The following is a 20,896-nucleotide window of genomic DNA, read 5'->3' as shown; positions in this document are numbered from 1 at the left end:
ATTGCTGTGGTTGAGCCACGTGCCCATGTCTGAGTTGGAAGTCCTGTGTTTTCATCTGTGGTGTCGACAAGGCTCTGGCTGCCATTTCTTTGTTCCAGCATAAGGCTCGACTGGCGAGCATGGATTCTTCAAGAAGGGAGCCGGCTCTTCCCTAGTGGGAAGGTTCTGGAGGACCAACCATTGACCCGGACTTCCGCCAACAGTGCTTCGTACAGCAGTCGGACCCAGTCCAGGAAATACACCCCGAATCCCATTCTTTCCATAATCGCCCTAATACTGTCCCAGATCACTGAGTCGAACGCCTTCTCAAAATCGATGGCCAACAAAGCAAGAGGTTCACTAATGGCAGGGGCTTGTTCCAGCATAAGGTGTAGTCTACGGATGTTCATGCCAGTTGATCTGCCCGGCATGAAGCCACATTGGTCTGGGTGGATCAAGGACGAAATTACTGCTTGTAGTCTGTTTGCCAGCACTTTGGCGAGTATTTCGGTTTCGCAGTTGAGTAATGAGATGGGTCGGTAGGACTGACATAGCTCTGGGGGATTTCCTGGTTTAGGAATGACCACAATGCTTGTTTGCGCAGGTCATAGGGAAGAGTGCCACGTTCCTTACAGTGTGTGAACATTTTGTGTTTGGGGGCTGCTATCATCTCTCCCATTTTTTTTCCACGTTTTTAATCGGGAACCTGTTGGGGCCTGGTGTTTTCACAGAGTCCAGCTGGGCAATGGTTTCTGTGACTTCCTTTTCTGTTATGTCCACCTCTAGTTGCGACTGTTGGGCTTCCGATAGGTGAGGAAGCGTGACCTTGTCTAGGATAGTATTGTTTGTTGTCAAGGACGGGCTTTCATAAAGTTAGGCATAATAGTTTGCAAATGCCTCAGCAATTTCACGGTCTGTTTGCACCGTGATGTTTTGCACATTTCTTATTCCCCAACGTGCTTGTGCCCTCGTCCCGTCTTTCGAGCCAGGCCAGTATTTTACCAGTCTTGTTTTTTTGGTCCATAGATGCGAGTACGTATATCCCAGTGGGACTGTTTCGCATTGTCAATTGATGTACTTTAGAGTTTTTCTCTGGCCGTGAGGAGGGCCCGATGATTTTCAAGGTGAACCAGTCTCCCGCATATTAGCCTCCTTTTCTGCCTCGGTAACACTCAGGCGTTGGGCTTTCCTCTTTGTAGAGATCCAGGAGAGCATCTCTCCCTGGAGTCTACCACCTTGTATGTCTCCCACAGTTTGTCAGGGTTTTCTACTGTGCCCTCATTGATTTTGAAGTATTCCGTAGTACAAGTCTGAATATGCTCTACTAAGTCTGTGAAACCCACGTAATAGCTATTTAGTCGCCAGAAGGGGGTCGGTTTTCCCTGTTTGTGCGGATCTCGCACCGATCTCCCTATGTGTGTCCTATTTAGGGAGGAAGAACTAGTCTAGTCTTGAGAGGGAGGCGTGAACCCCGGAGTGAAATGAGTATCCCCGTTCCCCTGGCAGAAGTTCCCCACCATATATCAGACAGGACTAGTGCATCCGCAAAGGTCGCTAGTTCCGCGGCGGCATCGCGATGTCTACCCGTTAGGTGTGTGCCATCAAGAGCTGTGTCCATGATGTCATTAAAGTCGCTGCCAAGAATCTAAACGTTGGGTCGGTGATCTGCCACTACTACTAAAATGTCATTGAGTAATTTTACTGAGAGTGGGGTGCGGGAATATATTGCCAGTACTCCTATGGATTCAGCCCACACCTTGCCCAACAGCATCGCTGTTAGGCAGATACCTGTGCAGTTCCCTTAGGGACCACTGCAAAAGTCTTAAGACCACGGGTGTTGTCAGTAAACCCAATTGGTAGCAGTCTGTACCACCCAGATTTACCTGGTAGCTGTGGCACCATAACCTAACGCTCTAACACCTCGCCATTGCACATGCTGCTTTCACCTTGGATCTCGACCTTCCAACTATCTGAGCAGCCAGACTTCTCTCAAGAAGAGTTAGACAGTATATAGAGTATACAAGATAGGTACCAAAATACAGTAGCACAAGCAAACACTGACCAGAGCTTTTTGTTTCAAGTATATAATTATTTATTTAAGGACACACTTAGAAACACTCTAGCACTATTATTATAAGCAAGTTCAAAAACAGTCACTATTAATATATAAACATCCCTTAGTCCTTAATAGACAAGTCTTAGTTAACACCACTTATTTCCAGACAGAGGTGAGCGCTTAACTAAAGATGGCACTCCAATAAGTTTAAGAAAAAGGGAGGGAAAAGGCAGAAATTAGGAACAGCACACAACACAATACTTTAGAAGCACTCAGCAAGGCAGGAAAGTCAAAGTCTACTGGTGAGCAAAAAGTTCAGAAGCCAGGCTCCCTCTTGGAGAGAGTAGAACACCAATGCGCCCAAGATCGCACAGTTTAAAAGGCTTGGAAAGTCCTGCAGAGAGTTTAAAAAGGAACCAGTTCAGCTCAGAAAAGTTCAGTTAGCCAGCCTAGGGCCAACCCAAGTGGTAAATTGAGGATTTACGAGTCACCCCAGACAGACCGTTGTGAGGGAGGCCAGGCGAACACAGTACCTTGAAAGTGGAGAGAATCGTCCAGCGGGGGCGGTTGTTCCTGGCAGTGGATGCAAGTTGCGGCATCGTCCAGAGGAAGAGAAGATCTCGACGTGGAGGAAAGCTGAAGGTCATTGCACTGCCAGGGAAGAAACCAGCCGCGGAGTTCTCCGGTTAAAAGGTACTACCCTTTTATTCACGGTGGTGGAGAAAACGTGGTATTCCGGTTGCTGGGGTGCTTGGCACAGGCCAGGCGGTCACGAGATGATCCGGGAAGGCGAATAGGCGGGCAAACTGCTTATCCCCACCAGTCAAAGGAAGAAGACTCTTCGGGATGAAGATCTCCTCTGTCGTTGGAAGAAGTGGTGAGTCGGCCCAGCAGGGCTTCACCGGTGGTGTCGTCGTTGCAGGTCAGCTCAGCTTCTCCCTCTTCGGATTCTTTGGTCCTGTGGCGACGTATGAAGTCCCAGTCCCCAAAGCCCTGCTTTTATGCAGAAAACCCCCATTCATTAGTCCTAGCTGTCACTCAAACATGCTAAGTGGTGAGCCGGGCGGCTCACCACTGGGCCAATCACACAAGAGTGCGACTTGAGTTGCTGAGGCAACTCAGTCCAGGGTGCCTAAACCCCATCCCACACCTCCTGTGGTACCCAGACAGAGTGGCACCACTTTTGGAGGCTTCTGTGGAGAAGCCCGGCAAAAAGTGGAACAAAGGGCTCGCCTTGGGTTGGAGTCACAGAAGCGAACAGAAACCTCATCTTGGAACCATGTTCTGGCAAAAATTACCAACCGGTGAATTAATATTAAATAAATAAACCGGCGGTATATTTGAGGCTATGTTAAAAAGTATTAGCCTCGAACAATGGGGAAAATCCCATAGGAATATGTTTGCGGTCGAATATAAAAAGTAGTATCCACTGCCACCAGCCAAAACCCGCTCAGGGAGGACTGGACAGTGCCCCCTCGAACAACAGTTCGAATTGCCCCGACCAGTACGTCCACAATATGATGATTTGTACTGGTTTCTGTTAATAATTTGGGACTAGTAAAGCCAATGGTGACTTTACATGCCCTGGGAGACAGTAGTCAGTCCCAGGGTACGCAGTCTATGTTTGGGGGTCACTAGGACACCCCTGTGGTATGGCACGGAGGGTGCTGTGTAACACACATACCAAAACACATGAAACCCTATGGAGTAAAATACCCCATAGCCCATAAAACACATTACAAAGTCAAAGGATATCTCAAATCATGTCTAAGAGTGGGAGAAAAAGAGTCTCACTCTTAGTAGGAGAAAATAATAAACCCCAAAAATCCAGCAAAGCTGCTGGGGGACTCACTAGGTTTGGGAAATTAGCCTTAACAGAGAATTCTCCCTAACAATCGCAAATCTGCCTCTAGGGTCCTGTTTCACCCGGGTTAGTTTAAGGGGAAGGAGTTTGTGTATCAGTATCAGGACCCCCAGGCCCCACAGAGAAGCCTGCGTGTATGGCTGTCCAGTAGTTTGTCCTGCTGAAAAGGGTACACGATGTGCCCACTAGGTGTGACTCTGTAAGAAGGGTGATATCCGTGGAGTGCCTATTGAGGAATTGTGTGACAAGTCGCCTCTTTATTATGGAACCCAGGCCATTAACATTTCATGCAAGAAGTTTAAGGGATTTCATTTTGTCTCCATGCAGATCAGGATATAAGTTAGATGGTGAGTGTATTGATCGTTAAGGGTGCAGTTGGTGGCAAGTGTGCGTGTCTAGTGGCATGAATAACCGTTTGCTTGCTGATTGGATGGTAACTAATAACAATAAAAAAGAACAGAACCCAAACTATCCCCACCCCATACTCCACCCCAACCTGAAGTATCTGTCGCCCTAACATGTTCTACTAAGCCGTAAATGCACTACTGGCAGCAGAACAAGAACATGTAAGCCATAAACTCGGTTTTGACTCACTCAAGCTAACGAGGTAGCAAAAGAGGTCAAGTTTGGGGGTGCACTGATTCGTGCAGCAGCCCAACAGAGCTCCGGCAGCTCTGCGACCCCGTTTATTGCTGGGCCATAGGTGGAGCTATCATCATCCGCCGGCAACTACATTGTCACATACCTCCTCCATCTTCAGTTGGCCTCTGTCACTGTGTCCTGCATCCATCCCTGCGCATCAGTCCCTAGTATGGTTGGGACGTGACCAGGGATTATTACGTGCCTTTGATTGATCGGGTCCCCAGTCACCTTCCAGATGTTGCTCGGGCCAGGACCATGTCTCACTGGTCTATGAAATGGACTGTGGTTTCTTGGTAATGAATTTTCAGCTGGGCTGGAAAAAGCAGCCTGTATTTGATGCCGAGGGAATGTAGTCTCCGCTTCAGCGGTCAAAGGACTGTCTGGTGCGTTACATTTCCCAGGTGTAATCTGGGAAGAATGCAATCTTGGAACCATTATATGTGGTTGGTCCTAACTTACGGGCCATTTGGAGTAGTGCGTCTCAGTCTCTATAGTTACCTTATTCTTGCCATGACTGTGCGTGGCGCTGCTCCGGGGATCGGTCTTCCTGATGGCATGCGGTGGGCTCTTTCGATGGAGAAAAAGTTAGAGAATTTCCTAGTGGTAACCCGGTCCGCAAGCCACTGCTCCAGGAATTGTTCCATATTTGGTCCCTCCACCTTTTCGGGGAGGCCCAGGATGTGGACGTTGTTACGTGTGGATCTACCTTCACCCTCGTCAATCCGACTCTCCATCGTTTGAAGTTGTTGCTGTGCTTTCTGCATCTGTTGCGCCATCACTCTGTCAGAGATGCAGCGTTCAACGTTTCCTGTGTGTGAGGATAGTTTCTTCAGATCATGACGCAGAAGTGATACTTCCACGCCTATGCAATCCATTTCCTGTTCCATGGATGAGCAGGAGTTTGCTATGGCCACCATCACATCTTTCAGGGAGATGGCATCTACAACATGAGTCGCGCCGCCCTGCGCAGTTTGGCTAGTGGTATTTGAGACCTTGCATGTAGCGAATTGGTCCCTCTTGCTCTGGTTCGAGATCTTTTTGGGCTTGTCCTTAACCATGATGTGGTCAATGGCTGCACATAGAAGAGAGCTCCTGGTTCGCAATATATTGTAGAGATAGGCAGCCAAATGTCGGGATGGTGGGTATTGTGTTTCCCAGTAAGTTGTCGAGACTTGTGCCGTGTCAGGTGGCATGGTGCAAGTCCAGTGCCTGCATGATGTGAGTTCCCCTATGCCGGTAGTGCTTGACAGGAGGTTATTCACAGTGCTGCCACTGTTTGTATCAGGTACTGGCCCTCTTGTAAGTCCAAGGCTTTCCTCTCAGCAGCCTTCTGCCCCGGGGGTGGGGGAGGTTGCAGTGCCGGTCCGGTGATCACCACTGCTCAGGGTGATTGCGATCACGGTCAATGAGTATCTGCCTCGGTGTACCTCCAGTCTCTGGGTTCCACTGCTGTAGTTCCTTTAGCGTGTGGGTGAGGGACACAAGATCAGGCGCCCCGGGGAGTCTCGTTATACTCTATAGTGCACAATCCTAGAGCCCCACCCCACCTCGATCCAGTGTTGCAAGCGGGGGTGCCCCATTGGATGGTACCTCCAGATTCTCGTGAAGGGTATGGGGCCCTGGGAGGCAGTCACGGCGCACAAAACTGGTGGCCAACCAACATGTTGTCTCTGCGTATGGCAGTCTCCAAGCCGCAGTGCTGCTCCAGCACAGCTGAGCCGGTTGGCGCAGAGGCTTCAGCAATGTTCGCTGTTCCTTGCTGCCTAGATCTGCTCCCAGGACTCACTGCATCTGTGGGGGCCGGCTCAGATACTGTCCCGTGGGCACCGCTCTGCACTGCCCGCGCTGCAGATCCGTTAAAGGTAGTCGGCTATCTGGCTTGCCACCGCAGAGGGATGGCAGTCAGCTGGTAGTGTGCTGCCGGTTCATATGCCGGTTCATATCGGCTGTTTGTTGCTGCGATCTGCGGGCGCAGTCTCGTCCTGGTTTTCTCACCAGGCTTTGGGTCATCGGCTCACCACCGGCACAGTCGTAAGGGGTTTCGGCCAAAATTATGGCAAGATGGCGGTGGCTAGGCCGGTCTCAGTGGGTCAAGGGCCGAAAGCTAGGGCTCCCGGGCCAGTGAGATCTCAGAAGTTGTGGTGTTGCAGAGCTCACTGGGTCAGCACACACGTACCTACCGGGCTGCGGTTAGATTTCGGGCACACTATGAGGATTTTAATCTGGATGTCTGCCGGATGATACAGAGCTGCCTCAAATCACGTCCTCACTCATGCATTGCGCATCAGCACCCCTGTCGCTGGCGTCCTTGAAACACAATGCAATCGTCACTTGTGGGATCTGGCCTTCTCCATGTGTCTTTCGCGGTCTGTCAGAGGCAACGACCTCCAGTAGGGAAGCCTTGGGGTTTTCGGCCCGCTGCTCTAGTCCCTTGGTTTGTTGCTCTGCTCCAGTAGGCATGCTTTCGTCCAGAGGTTCTGCTCATTCTCTTGTTCCGGCTTGCTCAGTGTCTCTTTAGGTGTTACTTTTATTCATGTGAGGAGAGCTAATTGGTATTAGGTGTATGCACTTAGGGTCAAGTGCCTGACCCGATTAACGGGACATGTCCAGTACGATGTGAGAGAGTTAGTCTGGTTACTCCTCTTCCCCGGCCCAGTGTTTGTGTGAAAAGGGGGTTGGGACTTTGGAAAATCCTAAAAAATAGGATGGGCTAGATGCACAAAAAAGGGGAGAATACTGTGTCTCACCATCGGCTATCTCATCCCCACTCCCCGAAGACCCCTCACCCAAGTGATTCTCCTGCACTGGTCCACCCCCACTGAGCTGGATCCAAAAGAGATGGCTGTGGCCTGGCCTCCTGGATGACAAGTCCCCGAGGACTAGCGGGTGAGATACCCTTTGGTTTCTCACAGAAGTCAATATCTTACCAGATTGCCACATTTTGGCAGCGCCTGGCACCAATCTTACAAAAAAGTATATATAAACCGCAGAGGTTCGATTTGGCATTTCTCACGACCCAGCCGACCCACGAAGGACTGTGGTCCAGGCTGCCACAACACATGCTGATGTTTACCCTCCCCATGGACAGGGAGTCAAAAAGGACATGCCCTCATGAAAAAAGTTTTTGCATCTGGGTATATGAAGCCAAAGGCCATTAAGGGCAGTTGTGCTTTCGCTAAATATTCCCACATCCTGTGGAGAACAATTTTTCAGGGCAGCTAACCATATCCCAGCTGATTAAGTGAGAGATGGGTTCATAGACCTTGTCAATGACAGCAAAGAAGTGGTATGGCAAGCCCTCCAGGCGGGTCTCAATGCCTCAGATTGTGTTGGCCAGTCGATGGGAACGTTGACAGTGCTCTGGAAAGTGTCATACCTGAAAGGGTCAGAGTTCTATCCGAATGTGCAAGCCAAACTATCTGATGTGGCCTTCGATGACGAGCACCTCTTTGAACCGAAGGCCGACGAGCCTCTGGAAGCATTAAGGAGTCAAAAGCCAAGTCGCTGGGGCTGGTGGTTCAGCAGCCCGCAAAACAATCTTATTGTTTTAGCTCCAGAGGCTATAGACGCTATACCACTTTTGTAAAGAAGTCTCAACTTGCCAAGGGCAGTAGATTCACTCACCTCGGCTGGGGCAGAAGGGCCTCAAAGGGTCAATCTTCATCGGCTTCAGCGCTTGGGGCAGTGGTGCATGCAAAGCCTCTTTGAGTTCTTCTCAAAAGTTTCCCTGGAAGTTTCCCAACACTGGGACAGGTGGAAGGAAATCACCTCAGACGCCTGGGTCCTTCAGTTACTCGTGTTGGGATATTGCCTCGCCTTTCTCAAAAGACCACAGAACCGAGCACCACCACTTGTTCCGTAGCCAGAACAGGAGCTCCAGGAATAGCTGAGAGCCTAACTAATGAAGGTTGCAGTCTGGAGGAGGTGCCAGCTGAGGAGAGCGATTCAGGCTGCTACTCCTGCTACTTTCCGGTGCCCAAGAAAGGGGAGGAGTCCATCCCATACTGGCCTCAGTGCCTTGAACAAGTTCCTAAGGAAGGAAAAGTTCAGGATGGGCACCCGGAGGGAGATTCCCCATGCTCTACAACTCAAGCGCTAGTTGGTGTCACTGGACCTTCAGGATGCCTATTTTCACATGCTGATCCATCAGAAGCACATGCAATTCCTGTGGTTCATCATTATCACTTTAAAGTGCTTCCCTTTGGCCTAACCTCCGCTCCGTGTTTTCACCAAGCTGATAGCGTTAGTGGCGGCGCATTTCAGGAGGTCCGACATTCATGTATTCCCTTACTTCGGTGACTGGTTAATCCAGGTGAGGTCCCCAGAGTAGGTTTCGAGGCATTTTGAGTGTTATGGTGGATTTCTAGAGTCTGACCTAGTGGACAGATTTTAGGAGGCCACCCTACTTGTAGTGTAAAGGGTTAGCCAAAACACAATCCAGGTAGCAATGGAGCGCAGTTAAGGCTATACTCCGGAGAGTATGAGTGTCGTCCAGGGCATTCAATGAGTCCACACAATGAAACTAACACGTAATAATATCGCACAATACTTTGATACAAATATATACATTAACTATATGTTCATATTTGCATTAAAATGACTTCTCCAGCAAGCAGGCAAGTAAATAAATGCAGTAATGATGGTACCAAGTCAAAAGTTAATTACATAACTTAAGCCGTCCAAACACTAAGAAGAATGGGGCCTTGTGTCCAAAAGTCACAGGAGCCACAATGCTTCTTCCCAGAATGTAGTCTCTGTAGGTAAGTTATAATTTACTTGTGTTGGTGATGGATCAAAATACTCTTCAAACATTTTACTAATGTAAGTAAAAGTTCCTTTGTATTTCAGGAGTTACTGCCCAGGTTCGATTACCAAAAGGCACTGTAATGGAAGTTTTAAGAGACAAAGGGACTTATTGCCATCGTTATTCTATGGAGGGAAGAGGGGACCGACTCTTCCCCCCCCCCCTCCCCCCGACTCAGATTTTCCAAGTTGACATGGTGGATCGTCTGGGGGACGCTTGAGGTTTTTTTTTTACCCACCACTGGTTCCATCCCAACCATTTCCCAAGAATATTTAACCCTTTATACCACCCCTAATGCATTCTCTCTAAAAATGTTTTGTTATAAAATATTAGATATATGTTCATTCTATATAGAATATTCAATATAAACACTGCATACCCCTGCTTGACAGCTTGGGCTTCTCCCTAAACTTCCAGAAGTCCAATACTACACCAACGCAGAGGTCCACTTTATCTGAGCAGTCCTGAAAACTCGAGCATGGAGTGCTTCCCCCACCCTTTCACCCCATCCCTCCCCCCCCCTTATAGAACTCCAGCAGTCTGCCAGCATCTGCCTTCCTCCTCCTCCTCTTTGGTCTCATTACCTCCTGCATTTTCCTGGCGCCAGTTGCCCGGCTGTGGATGCAATCCCTTCAATGGCTTCTGAGGGGTCAGTGGTCTCAATATTTCTACGATAAGTCAGATGTCCTGTGGATATCGAGGGCTGTGGCCAGTGAACTCTTCTGGTGGGCCGACAGGGAGAGCATGATGGCCACCTTGCCAGAGGCACAACTGGTACGGATGCGTCCATAAAGGGCTGGGGTGCTCACTGCAGGATCTGCAAGTCCGTGGTTTTTGGCAGATCAACCAGTGTAGCAATTCTTCCCAGAGCTGCTGAGCATGGGGGAAAAGGTGGGTTACTGAGGTATGGGGGTGTAGTGATGAATATGTACCACCAGGATCCCGTCCGGAGTCCAGGACTGGCACTGATGAGGCATGCAGATATTGGAGACAACGCTGAGCCGCACTATGCCCCTTGTCGAAATTATTTTAGCAGCTGACATTCAGGATAATCTTTCAAGATGAGAAATCGGTGGGAGAAGAATCTATAGAAAGAACATTACCGGTGAGTAATGTATCCTTCTCTTCCACATGGGATCATCCAATAGGGAATCTGAACACTATGAAAAGCCTTAATTGGACCCAGACTCCAAAGAGGCATTGTTACAATTACAAAGCTATCTGAAGGAAGGGTAGATATATCCCCACACTCAGACTGACATTACACCTATCCATTCACTCGGTGCAGAGTTTGGCATCTTCAGAGCAGTTGCTCCCTTACAAGAGATCAGAATTCATACCCTAACTAGACCATGCAGCTCGTCGTGATTTTGCGATTGGCAAAAAAAGACAAACCAGACAGAGTGCCATTTGTTCTGCCCATAAAATCTTTCTTCCCTCCGAGGAAATGGCACCCCTCTCTCCCTTGCATACACCCTATCTTACCGGCACCCCTTGTATGCTCTTTCTCTATTAAATGCACCCTTTCACGCACCAGCTCTTGCATGCACACCTCTTTCATCTCATCACCCCTCACACTCTCATACAGCAAGATACAGGAGTCCATAGGAAAGGGAGAACGGAGTAGATGATGGAGCTAGGTGTTTGCTGGGGCAGTGGACATGCACAGGGATGGAGAGGCTTGGAGTTCTGCTATGTATGGCTATGTTTTCAGAGGGTTTGGGGAGGAAGGGCAACAGGTATGGGTGCCTCTTTTTGTGGAGTGGCGTAGGTGTCTATTTCATGGGGAGGTAGACAAATGCAGTGTAGCAGGACCCTTCATTTCCTGTGTTTGATGGCTGCAGGACACCAGGTATGGCTGTCGTCGTCGTTGGTGGTGGCAGGACTCCAGGTGCCGGTGATTCATGCAGGTGTGGGGAGTTGCTGGATGCCAGTTATGGGTGACTGTTGGTGATGGGAGAATTGTACGAAGCCCAGTATTGGGGGCTTGTGTTTTGGGGAGCGGGGAGGCGGGTGAAAATGCCAGGACAGAACTGCATGGAAGCCTTTGTTTACAGTTGTGATGACAGACAACCACCATGGGTGGAATTGTCTGGTGGTGGCAGCACACCACCTGGTGGTTTTTTGTGTAGCTAATAAGGAGCAGAGAAGGCATCGGCACTAGGTATTGCATGGACAGTAACTTGTGCTTATTGGGAAAGTGAGAGTACGCAAGAATAGGGAGATGTGAGATCCTTCATGTTTTTGTAATCCATCAAAAAGGCGTAAAAAGAGTGCTCTGTTTAACTGCAGATATCCGTGTTGCAAAGCACAATCCTCTATATCGTGGAAATTATTTATTTTTTCTGTCCTGCAAACAATGTCAAATAATTTCTTACAGTTACCAAAGTCCCACACTGATGCAGCAAAAACTGAAACTTGTACATTACATGCTGCAGTATCCTGGAGGGTCTGCCTAATGAATTTACAGAATGAAAAGGCTTGGTTTCCCTTCAATGGAGCCCTTACAGACAAGTTTACACATGTATGGAATAGGCGTGCATCTGAATCCCGTGTGAACAAGGAATTGGCACAAACATAGATGCGTGCTTCTGATCCTTTCGTTTTTCCCAACCCATAGCAGAAAACGTTGTGGTTCGGGCTGGAACAAGACAGACCTCTTTTTCAATGAAACCCCCTGATAGGAATTGGTTACGTGGGGCAGGAACACGTTTGCCCCAGGAAGTTTAGCACTCTGCACCTTGAATGTTTTATTCACTCTTTCTCGGTGTACAAATGCATTTTGAGGCTGCTGAAATGGCAGGGACCCATCCCGCCCAGAAATGCATGCTTCGTTCAGGCAACTTGTACATTTAAGCAAGGACACAGCCAAACTTCTTTTAGTGAGGCTGATCTCTGAGCCACACGGTGCCACCTTGTGGCTATTGGAAAATGTTCTGCAGCAGAGTTAATCTGAAGGGGATTAAAGAAGGTGAAGAATTAACGTATCAATCAGAAAAATCTTTACCGCGAGGTAGTATTTAGTTGACCAGGAAAGTCTTGTGAAATTAAAAGGAGACACCCAAACGAAGAACTATAAAAGTACAATACATGGTTGTTACTGGCATAAAGTGTGTGTGTCTGTCCTTATTCGCCCCAATGGTCAATGGTATAATTCATAATGGCTGACACCATTCAGTGGAGCCAAAACAGCCAGCGGTACATGTGAACTTAAAGAGAGTGCATGTAGGGCACCCTAACCCTCGGAGACCTACTGGGTGTTTTCCTATTTATTTTTATCTATTTGCATTTAAAAAGCGCACAACAGCCCTCAGGCATCGCGGCGCTGTTACAGAAGGCTTAACTTAGTTACATAAGTGTTTGAAAGACATATACGTATATACATGTTGCCTAACCCCAGGTGTCAGGGTGGTTTACTTAGTTACATACAGTCAAATTGTTTGACAGAAGCATAGTGCCCATCCCCATTTTGAAGGGAGGGAGCAGCATACAAATGCAAAGTCAAATTAGGTGGCACAAACATGTTGCAGGCAGGCGGCATACAAATGCAAAGTCAAATTAGGTGGCAAACATGTTGCCTTGCCCCATGTTACAGGGAGGCAGCATACAAATGCAAAGTCAAATTAGGTGGCACAAACATGTTGCCTTGCCCCATGTTACAGGGAGGCAGCATACAAATGCAAAGTCAAATTAGGTGGCACAAACATGTTGCCTTGTCCCATTTTACAGGGAGTCAGCATACACATGCAGAGTATGTCGTATAGGTGGCACAGACATGTTGCCTAGCCCCTTGAAGCAGGGTGGCAGCAGCCTACAGATGCAAAGGTCAAATAGGCGGGCTTGGTTTAGAAAGAGGGAGTATGCGGGTTAAACAAGAGGAAGGATGTGGGCACAGCATCAGGGTGGCTGTGGAGAGGGTAGGGGTCCTACACAACATAACGGGCGACCATGGGGAAGGGTGGGGGGCACGCACAACATAACGTGTGACCTTGAGGAGGGTGAGGGGGCACACACAGCGTTTCAGGCGACCATGGGAGGAGGCTGGGGGGGGGCACACAACATAAAGAGCGACCATGGGGAGGCTGGTGGGGCACACAGCGTTTCAGGCGACCATGGGGAGGGTGGGGGGCACACACAACATAACGGGCGACCATGGGGAGGGTGGGGGGCACACCCAACATAACGGGTGACCTTGGGGAGGGTGGGGGTGCACACAGCGTTTCAGGCGACCATGGGGTGGGTGAGGGGCACACAAAATAACATCAATGAACATACATAGCATCATTGAATAGGGACCGGTAGATACGAACTTAGAGCGCATAACGGTCTATGTAGATACGTCTGGATAATTGCAATATTTTACAAAATCAAAGGGCAGTTTATGGTTTTGGTAAAAGATGATGAGGTCCGAACATGTTTAGAAAAGTTAGGAGATGAAGCGCCAGCATTTTATACCTTAGAGTCTGGGATAGAGTCTAGAGGGCCATAGAGTGGCTGTGCGATGTTTTAGGTAACAAATTGTGAGGAGTAGGGGTCTGGGTGCTAGCAACCAGGGTTGGCCAGGACAGGCCAAGACAGGTAGTAGCCTTATGCTACTGCCTTTGGCTAGTGCCGGCTCCGGGGTCTGGGCTGTGGATAACAGTCGCTCCCGCCAATGGGCATCCCTATTGGTGCTGGGTTGCTGCAGGACAGGTTGTTCCTGGAAGAAAGTCTCCCCCATGTCGGCCATCTTAGAATGCACGAGGTAGCATTCACGTGAGTGCAAGCAAGGCACTCTAGCGGGGGAAACGAAGGATGACTGCTCTCCTGAGCAGGGGACACGGATTGGGGCTAAGACAGATAGTAGCCTTATTCTACTGCCTTTGGCTAGTGCCGGCTCCGCTTTCCGGCTCCGGGTTCTGGGCTGTGGATAACGGTCACTCCAGCCAATGGGCATCCCCGTTGGTGCTGGGTTGCTGCAGGACAGGTTGTTCCTGGAAGAAAGTAGTCTCCCTCGTGTCGGCCATCTTAGAATGCACGAGGCAGCATTCACATGAGTGCAAGCAATGCACTCTGGAGGGGGAAACGAGGGATGACTGCTCTCTTGAGCTCCTATGGATCACATTAAAGCTTCACATCCCTAATGAGGCCTTGGGCAAGGGCTCATCTGGGAGAAAAGGTCATTTAACCAGTCCAGAACCCATCCATTCACTAACCTACACCAGAAGCACAGATTAGGGGTTTCAACTTCCTGTATGTGATCTTAAGATATGGCATTGGCTTAGAACCCATAAGTAGAAGATCGCAGTGACTACTAGTTGCTAGAGTTCTGGAGATACTGAAGAGAGATTATTGGGTAGTGGCAAAAGTATGACACTTGCTGAGATCATGGCTAGAGTAGTGGCAACAATACCTGGTGGCCAAAGTGTTCAATTAGTATCACATATACTAGACTTGATTTAACATCTAGCGGTAGTTCCCGAAAAACAAATGCCCATCGGTGATATTCGCTGGCATTGATTAAGGGGGGCTAGGGGGCAGACAACCATTCAGCAGTGTCATCCAGTGATCTATGTGGTACTGGCTAGAGTGTTGCAGGGACTAGACACAGCTGACATGTGGAAAGATTAGTCACAATTCAGCATTGACTGACTGCCAGAAGGAGCAGAAACCTGTGCAGCATTCACACCAAAAGGCTAGAAGTCGCAGTATAGCATTGCCTGAGGTCCTGGAAGCAGCAGACATTGCTTTTAAAAAAAGGGGGATACCTCTTGTCTAGTAGGAATATGGCAATGTTTGAAATTCTGGAGAACTGCAGTCGCTCTTGCCCATGAATTCATGTATCTTTTCTGAGGCAAGAGTCTGTAAGAATAGTGGGGAAGATTACGAAAATCGTACATTCTTGCGGCTCAGAGTTCTACCCTGGTGTTAGTTTATACACCCTTTGACTTTGTGTATGTCCATTTGAGCATTGGAACTGAGCTCTAGCACCAAAATGTGTGTAACAGCGGGCAGAAGCCTGGACTATTTCCTCACTTAACATTTTGTTTTAAAGTACTTTTTTCTGTCTTTCTCAGGTTACACTGCTCCCTACCTATCTCTCTTTAGTGAGAACGCAGTGGACGTCTTCGATGTGCGGAAGAGTGAATGGATACAGACAATTCCCTTAAAGAAGGTGAGCGACTACAGCAATGAATATCATGTTGTGACGAAGGGCAGTTGTTGACTTGGGTGGCATATGCCGGTAGGCAAGCTTTGGGGCCAGAATAATCTTAGTTGACTTGATGATTCAAAACACCAATGTCAGCGCAACGGGTGTTAAGGCTGTGAGCGACTTTGGCAGCAGATGCCCAGTAAAACAATTGCAGAATTAAGACCTTGGTTGTCTTGGGTGAATCAGTCAGAGGATTCAAAATGCCCAGCTTGAAACTGGCACAGATGGTGTTGAAGGGCAAGCTTCAGCAATTTAGGGGAGACTGCAGTGGCTGTACCAACTGTGTGCTTAAGTTACTGTCGGATGCCACAAGCTTTGGATAGTTCAAGCAAGTGATAATTTTGTAATATGTGATCTACAAGAAGTTAATTGGAAGCTGAAGATATTTTGTCCACAAAGATATTGTAATTATTGAAGTTTAAACTTTTCTTCCACTTCAATTGTCTTTAAGATGCTCTATACAGGGGATTGGTGTTTCTTTTAAATTCATATTGCAGTGTCCTCGAGTCTGTTTAAAGACTCGGGTGCTAATGAATGGTAATTTTCAGTTTCTCCACAGTATTTGTCCGTGTTTATAAACTGAACTTTTTGCACCTTTTGAGTGACTGGTGGTAGTTTATGCTGGTAGCACACTCGTGCAATAAATTGCAGGAACTTCTATGATCTTGCTGCACGTTTTTAAAAACAATATTTTTTTGTGTGCAAAACAAGGTTTTTTATTATACTACCATAAACAACAAAATTAATTGTAACCACGGCACGTGTAGTAATCCAGTAAGGATAAAATAGAATTAAATATAATTGTTCAGAGATAACAGGAGTAAACATCACATCCTATTCTTGTGTAGCATCAGTCAGTAACCCACGCAACTATGAACATTGTTAAGGCACAAACAAAAAAGCAGAAGCCTAGACATGGCATTCACACTTTTTTTTCCAAACACTCTTTAATGGCATTTGTAACAATAAACCGAAAAACAATCCCAGCATTCACTTAACCCCACCCTCCTCCCCCCCATCGCCTCTAACCCTCCATTTATTTGACCGATTCTCCTATGACCCTTGTAGCAACTCCTCCCCGTCTCCCTTTCCCCACTCCCCTTGAATAGCGGACACTGCTCTCGGATACCTTCCACTGAGGTTCACTCTGACATCTCCCCACCTGCCTCCTCCCTCCGAAACCCCTTCCACCTGTCCCACCTCCTCCCCCTTCCTACTGTCCCACCTCCTCCTTCTCCCATGGCTCATGGTGGTTTCAGGTTTTAAAATATGGATAAGGCATTCAGCAGCTGACCCTAATCCGCTGTTATCCCTTCTTCCTCTATTGATGGTCCCTGTGAATGTTTACAGGCAATCAGCATTCAGCGTTTAGCTGGGATCAATAGGAACCTTGCCATTTTGTTCCGTGACTTGTATCTTTTCCCCTCCGAGAAGATTCCCTACAGACATACTCTTGGTTACATTCCAACCTTGTCCCCAACAAATCGTTCACCCCTTTGACCACCTTATCCCAGTAACTTACTATGATCCCACATTCCCAAGCCATGTGCCAGTATCCCGCTGGACCCTCCCGCACCTCGGGGACTCATCACTCAGGGTCTCCTTCATTGGTCACATATACCCTGTGCAGCAGGTTAAACTGGACCAGTTGGAATCTAGCGTTCTGTGACACCTTGACATTCATACTTACTTGAGACTTTCCCAAACTTCTGTGGGCATACCCACCTTCTATAAATCCTTTCCTCAATGGCCATAGAATCATACATATCCGTTTTCCATTTTGACAGGTTAAGGGGATCGTCTACACCCCATTTCATAGAAATATTTCTTTTGGCTACACCCATGGCAAGGGAGAGAAAAATACCCTATGCTTTTGATAGCTTTCTGCCAAACCTACCCCAATAATATTACTTTGGGGTCAGCCCTCACAGCACTGCCACCCACTCCCCCTGTTACTACCAACGCCAACGTAGTAGATTATGTGCTGGGGCTCAGAAAACGGATGGTACTTCTGATGGGCTTGGCTAGTGACTGGAGACTGAGGTTTCGAGACCAAACCCTTTGAATTTCTGGACACTGTCATAACAAATGATAAAAGGTTCTGGTCTGCATTTCAGACATTGGCTGTTTGTGACTCTACCCCACTTAAGGAAATCCCTCAGGTAGTATACTCTGAAGAGTTTTAAGTTGTATCAGTCTTAATGTAGCTAAAATGGCCACCTCTTGGGGGAACATTAGGGCCTCCTGCCACTCCTCCGGGTCAAGACCTCACACCTCCCTTTCCCATCTGTGTTTGAGCGTAGTGAGAGGTGAAGGACAAAAAGGCCTGTTATAGAGTGGAGATCAGACTGTTTGAAATGTTCTTGAGTGACATTTGCTTCCAATGGCGAATGAGAAGGTAGGGTAAAGTCACCGGAGAATTGAGCCTGCAGTGCATGCTGGAGTTGGAGATTCTGATGCTTTGTGTCACTATAGGGTAGGTTGTACAGCAAGTTCTGAAAAAGGCAACAGTCTGCCATCCCTCACAATATCGTCTAGCAATAAGACATATTTTAAATGGATGAAACTTGCAGATCTGGGTTATACCAGAGAGACGATCTAAGGGTGGGACCCAAAGAACTGTCTTTATGGGAGTAGATAAATTACTGAAGCCACCTCACCCGTATAGTAATTGAAGTGGAGACATCTTGCCTGTCCATGCCACTTGCATTCTGATGTGACGGGGCTCAGGATTCCCATGAATCCATTCATTCGCAATTGACATTCGGTGCGCCTAGTAATAACGGTTAATGTGCTGGAAGGCCAATGCCTCCCTCCCATACAGTATTAAAAAGGGTGGAAAAGGAAACCCTGGCTGCGAGTCAAGCAAGATTAACTGCCTAGGAGTATGATTAATTTTCTTAAATTCCGCTTGTGGGATCACAACTGGGGTATTCTGGATGAATTACAAATAATGTGATAGCGTCATCATATAAACAGTGCAGCTCCCCCTAGCATAAACCGGGGGAGAGACTTCCAGAATGTAACATATCAGCCTGGAATCTCTCTGGTAGAGGCAAGATCACTGAGAATAAGATGATTAAAGAAAATTTCCGTCTGTGGCAACTGTAGCGAGCTACCTTGGTTTTCAAAATATTATCTGTATGCCGCTTGACTTATTTGTTTGCTGCATGTGGAGCTGAGGACATTGCGACTGACCAATGTCAGTAATGACATGTAACATACAAACAACACAGAGACTCCACTCTGCGCTCCAAATTGTAAGTAGTATTCAAAGGATAAACTTTTCAGACTTGCTTCATTATTAAATCATTTTATTTTTTGTTTTCCATTTGAAAATTATAGACTCATTTTCATTCACATTTCTTGCTGTGATTTGTTTGAAAATTTTGAATTAATTTTCAGAAACCTTTTCAATCACATTGCTTACTTTCAATAAAGGAAAATTGTCAACTTCATTCGCACATATTTTTTGAGATTGGTTGTTTGGGATATTTGGGTTGGCACCCACACTTCTTGGCAAACTCTGTGCTGATTTTTTGGACTAGTACTTTCTAGCACCCTCTAGTACCTTCTGGCACCCTCTACATGTGTTTCCCCATGCTGACATTAGGCATGGTTCTTCAGGAGGGAATTGTGACAGGCGCTGTCTTTATTACAAATCATACAATTAGGTTATTGGTTTAACTTCATTAGGGGTTGTTTTTCGAATCCGATGCATCTCTGCAAATTAGAGCCGGAATCAAAGGAAATGGAAGCAACAAAAAATCAGACACCGCATGGCAGACCGCCAACAAACAGCCACACCAGGCGATCCTGAACTCTTTGAGCATAAGAAACACAACACCTAATGAAGTTAATTGGTTGCTAGGAGGCACAATAGGTTTTCCCTATTTGGGAATAACCATAATGGTTGCTTTCCTAAAGTCTTCAGGGGGCACTCCATCGACCACGACTAAAAACACATATGTAAAGGCTGCTTGGAGAATTGGCACCCAGTTTTTTCCATATCTCTATTGGAAAACCATTGGGGCCTGGGGATTTTCCAGATTGCAGATCATGAATTGCGGCTAGAGCTTCTTCTGTGATGTCGAAGTCCAGTGCTTTTCTCTGTTGAGGTGTGATCTGTCTAATCTGGATGCCTGGTAAAACAAGAATTGAGACAGAGCTACCCTGACCAAGAGCGTCACATAGGCTAAATGTCTTATCATTTAAAACAACATATGTAAAAAACTGTGTTTGTTTCACCTTGCATACTAACCCACAAATATGCATACCTTCAGCGCCACGGCACAGTCTGTAAAAACTTTGGTTTAGTTTTCTTTGTTAGTGTAAAATAGAAAAAAAAAAACTGTTTTTGTTACTATCACCTCTTCAGTTGTTTTTTTGTCTATTTGAGCTAGCAGCAATCTAGCTCCACTGCAAACCTCGGTGACCCTATGTCACGCTCTTGGTCAGGGTAGCTCTGACTCAATTCTTGTTTTACTGTACTTATTACCGTCCCGAGTCAAGCCCCCACACAAAAAAGAGGGTTCGCCCACCTTTCTCTCATAATCTGGATGCCTGTCATGGCCATAGCCCCAGGCCCTGGTACTCTGGGCCCCTGGGCCGCATCACAGTGTCCCTGCATGGCCTGAAGGGCCCAATCATGCCCCCCAAGACTCTCCTGGAGTCGGTCCTGGCACCTTTGGCGCCAGGCTCATAAGGCAGGAGGAGGATCTGGAGCTCCCAATGGGAATGGAATAACATGGCTGCCCCCACATGGTTCAGTTCAGAACTGAACCATGCAGTCTAGCATCCAGGGTGTGGTCAGGCCTGAAGGCACCTGGGATACTTGGAGACTATTTAAGCCACGGCCAATATGCAGCACACGCTTCGCATTGCTCTGCACTCGCAGCATGAGGTTCACCGCGATCTGTCCTCCGTATTCCTGGCCTGCACCTGCAAGGAAGAGAAGAACACCATTATCCATCCTTACCGGCTTGTCAATCCAGCTCTTGTCGTCCGCTCTAGTGTCACCTCCGTAGCTCGTCCACGTTTGAAAGCAGCAACCTGGAGGAGGAAAAAGAAAGACAAAATTAGTAAGCGTTCGCATCCCTCATTCAAGCTTCATTCGGAAGCACGCTTGCCTGAGCGGATCTCGCTGCCGAGTTATTCCGCGCCGGCCTTCATCAACCTGCAAGAGAAAGGCAAGGTGGGTGGCTCTCATACTTACTCGACGGTGGTCCGGACAACATCCACTCTTCGCTCAGCATCCATCCGACCGCTCACCATCCAGAACACCTCGGCGGCCTGCTAGAGAAGAATAAACAGGTTAACAAAGCAACAAAAGCACACATAGCGCTGCACTCCGCGCAT

General features: G+C 47.7%; 1 protein-coding gene across 2 annotated transcripts in view; it reads left to right on the top strand.

The window, feature by feature from the left end:
- The window catches only part of LOC138566955 (serine/threonine-protein kinase MRCK alpha-like), a 2,642,347-nt gene that overhangs the window by 2,034,101 nt on the left and 587,350 nt on the right, over positions 1-20,896 (top strand). For both annotated transcript variants that reach the window (XM_069644738.1, XM_069644739.1), the window contains exon 31: positions 15,402-15,499. In XM_069644738.1, coding sequence (XP_069500839.1) covers positions 15,402-15,499 — 98 coding nt within the window. The remainder of the gene's footprint in view (positions 1-15,401; positions 15,500-20,896) is intronic.

The sequence above is a fragment of the Ambystoma mexicanum genome, chromosome 2p, assembly GCF_040938575.1.
Source record: "Ambystoma mexicanum isolate Mex_15411 chromosome 2p, UKY_AmexF1_1, whole genome shotgun sequence".
NCBI classification, from domain to species: Eukaryota; Metazoa; Chordata; class Amphibia; order Caudata; family Ambystomatidae; genus Ambystoma; species Ambystoma mexicanum.
The sequence above is the reverse complement of the archived record's forward strand: the minus strand, read 5'-3'. Positions and strand labels throughout refer to the sequence as shown.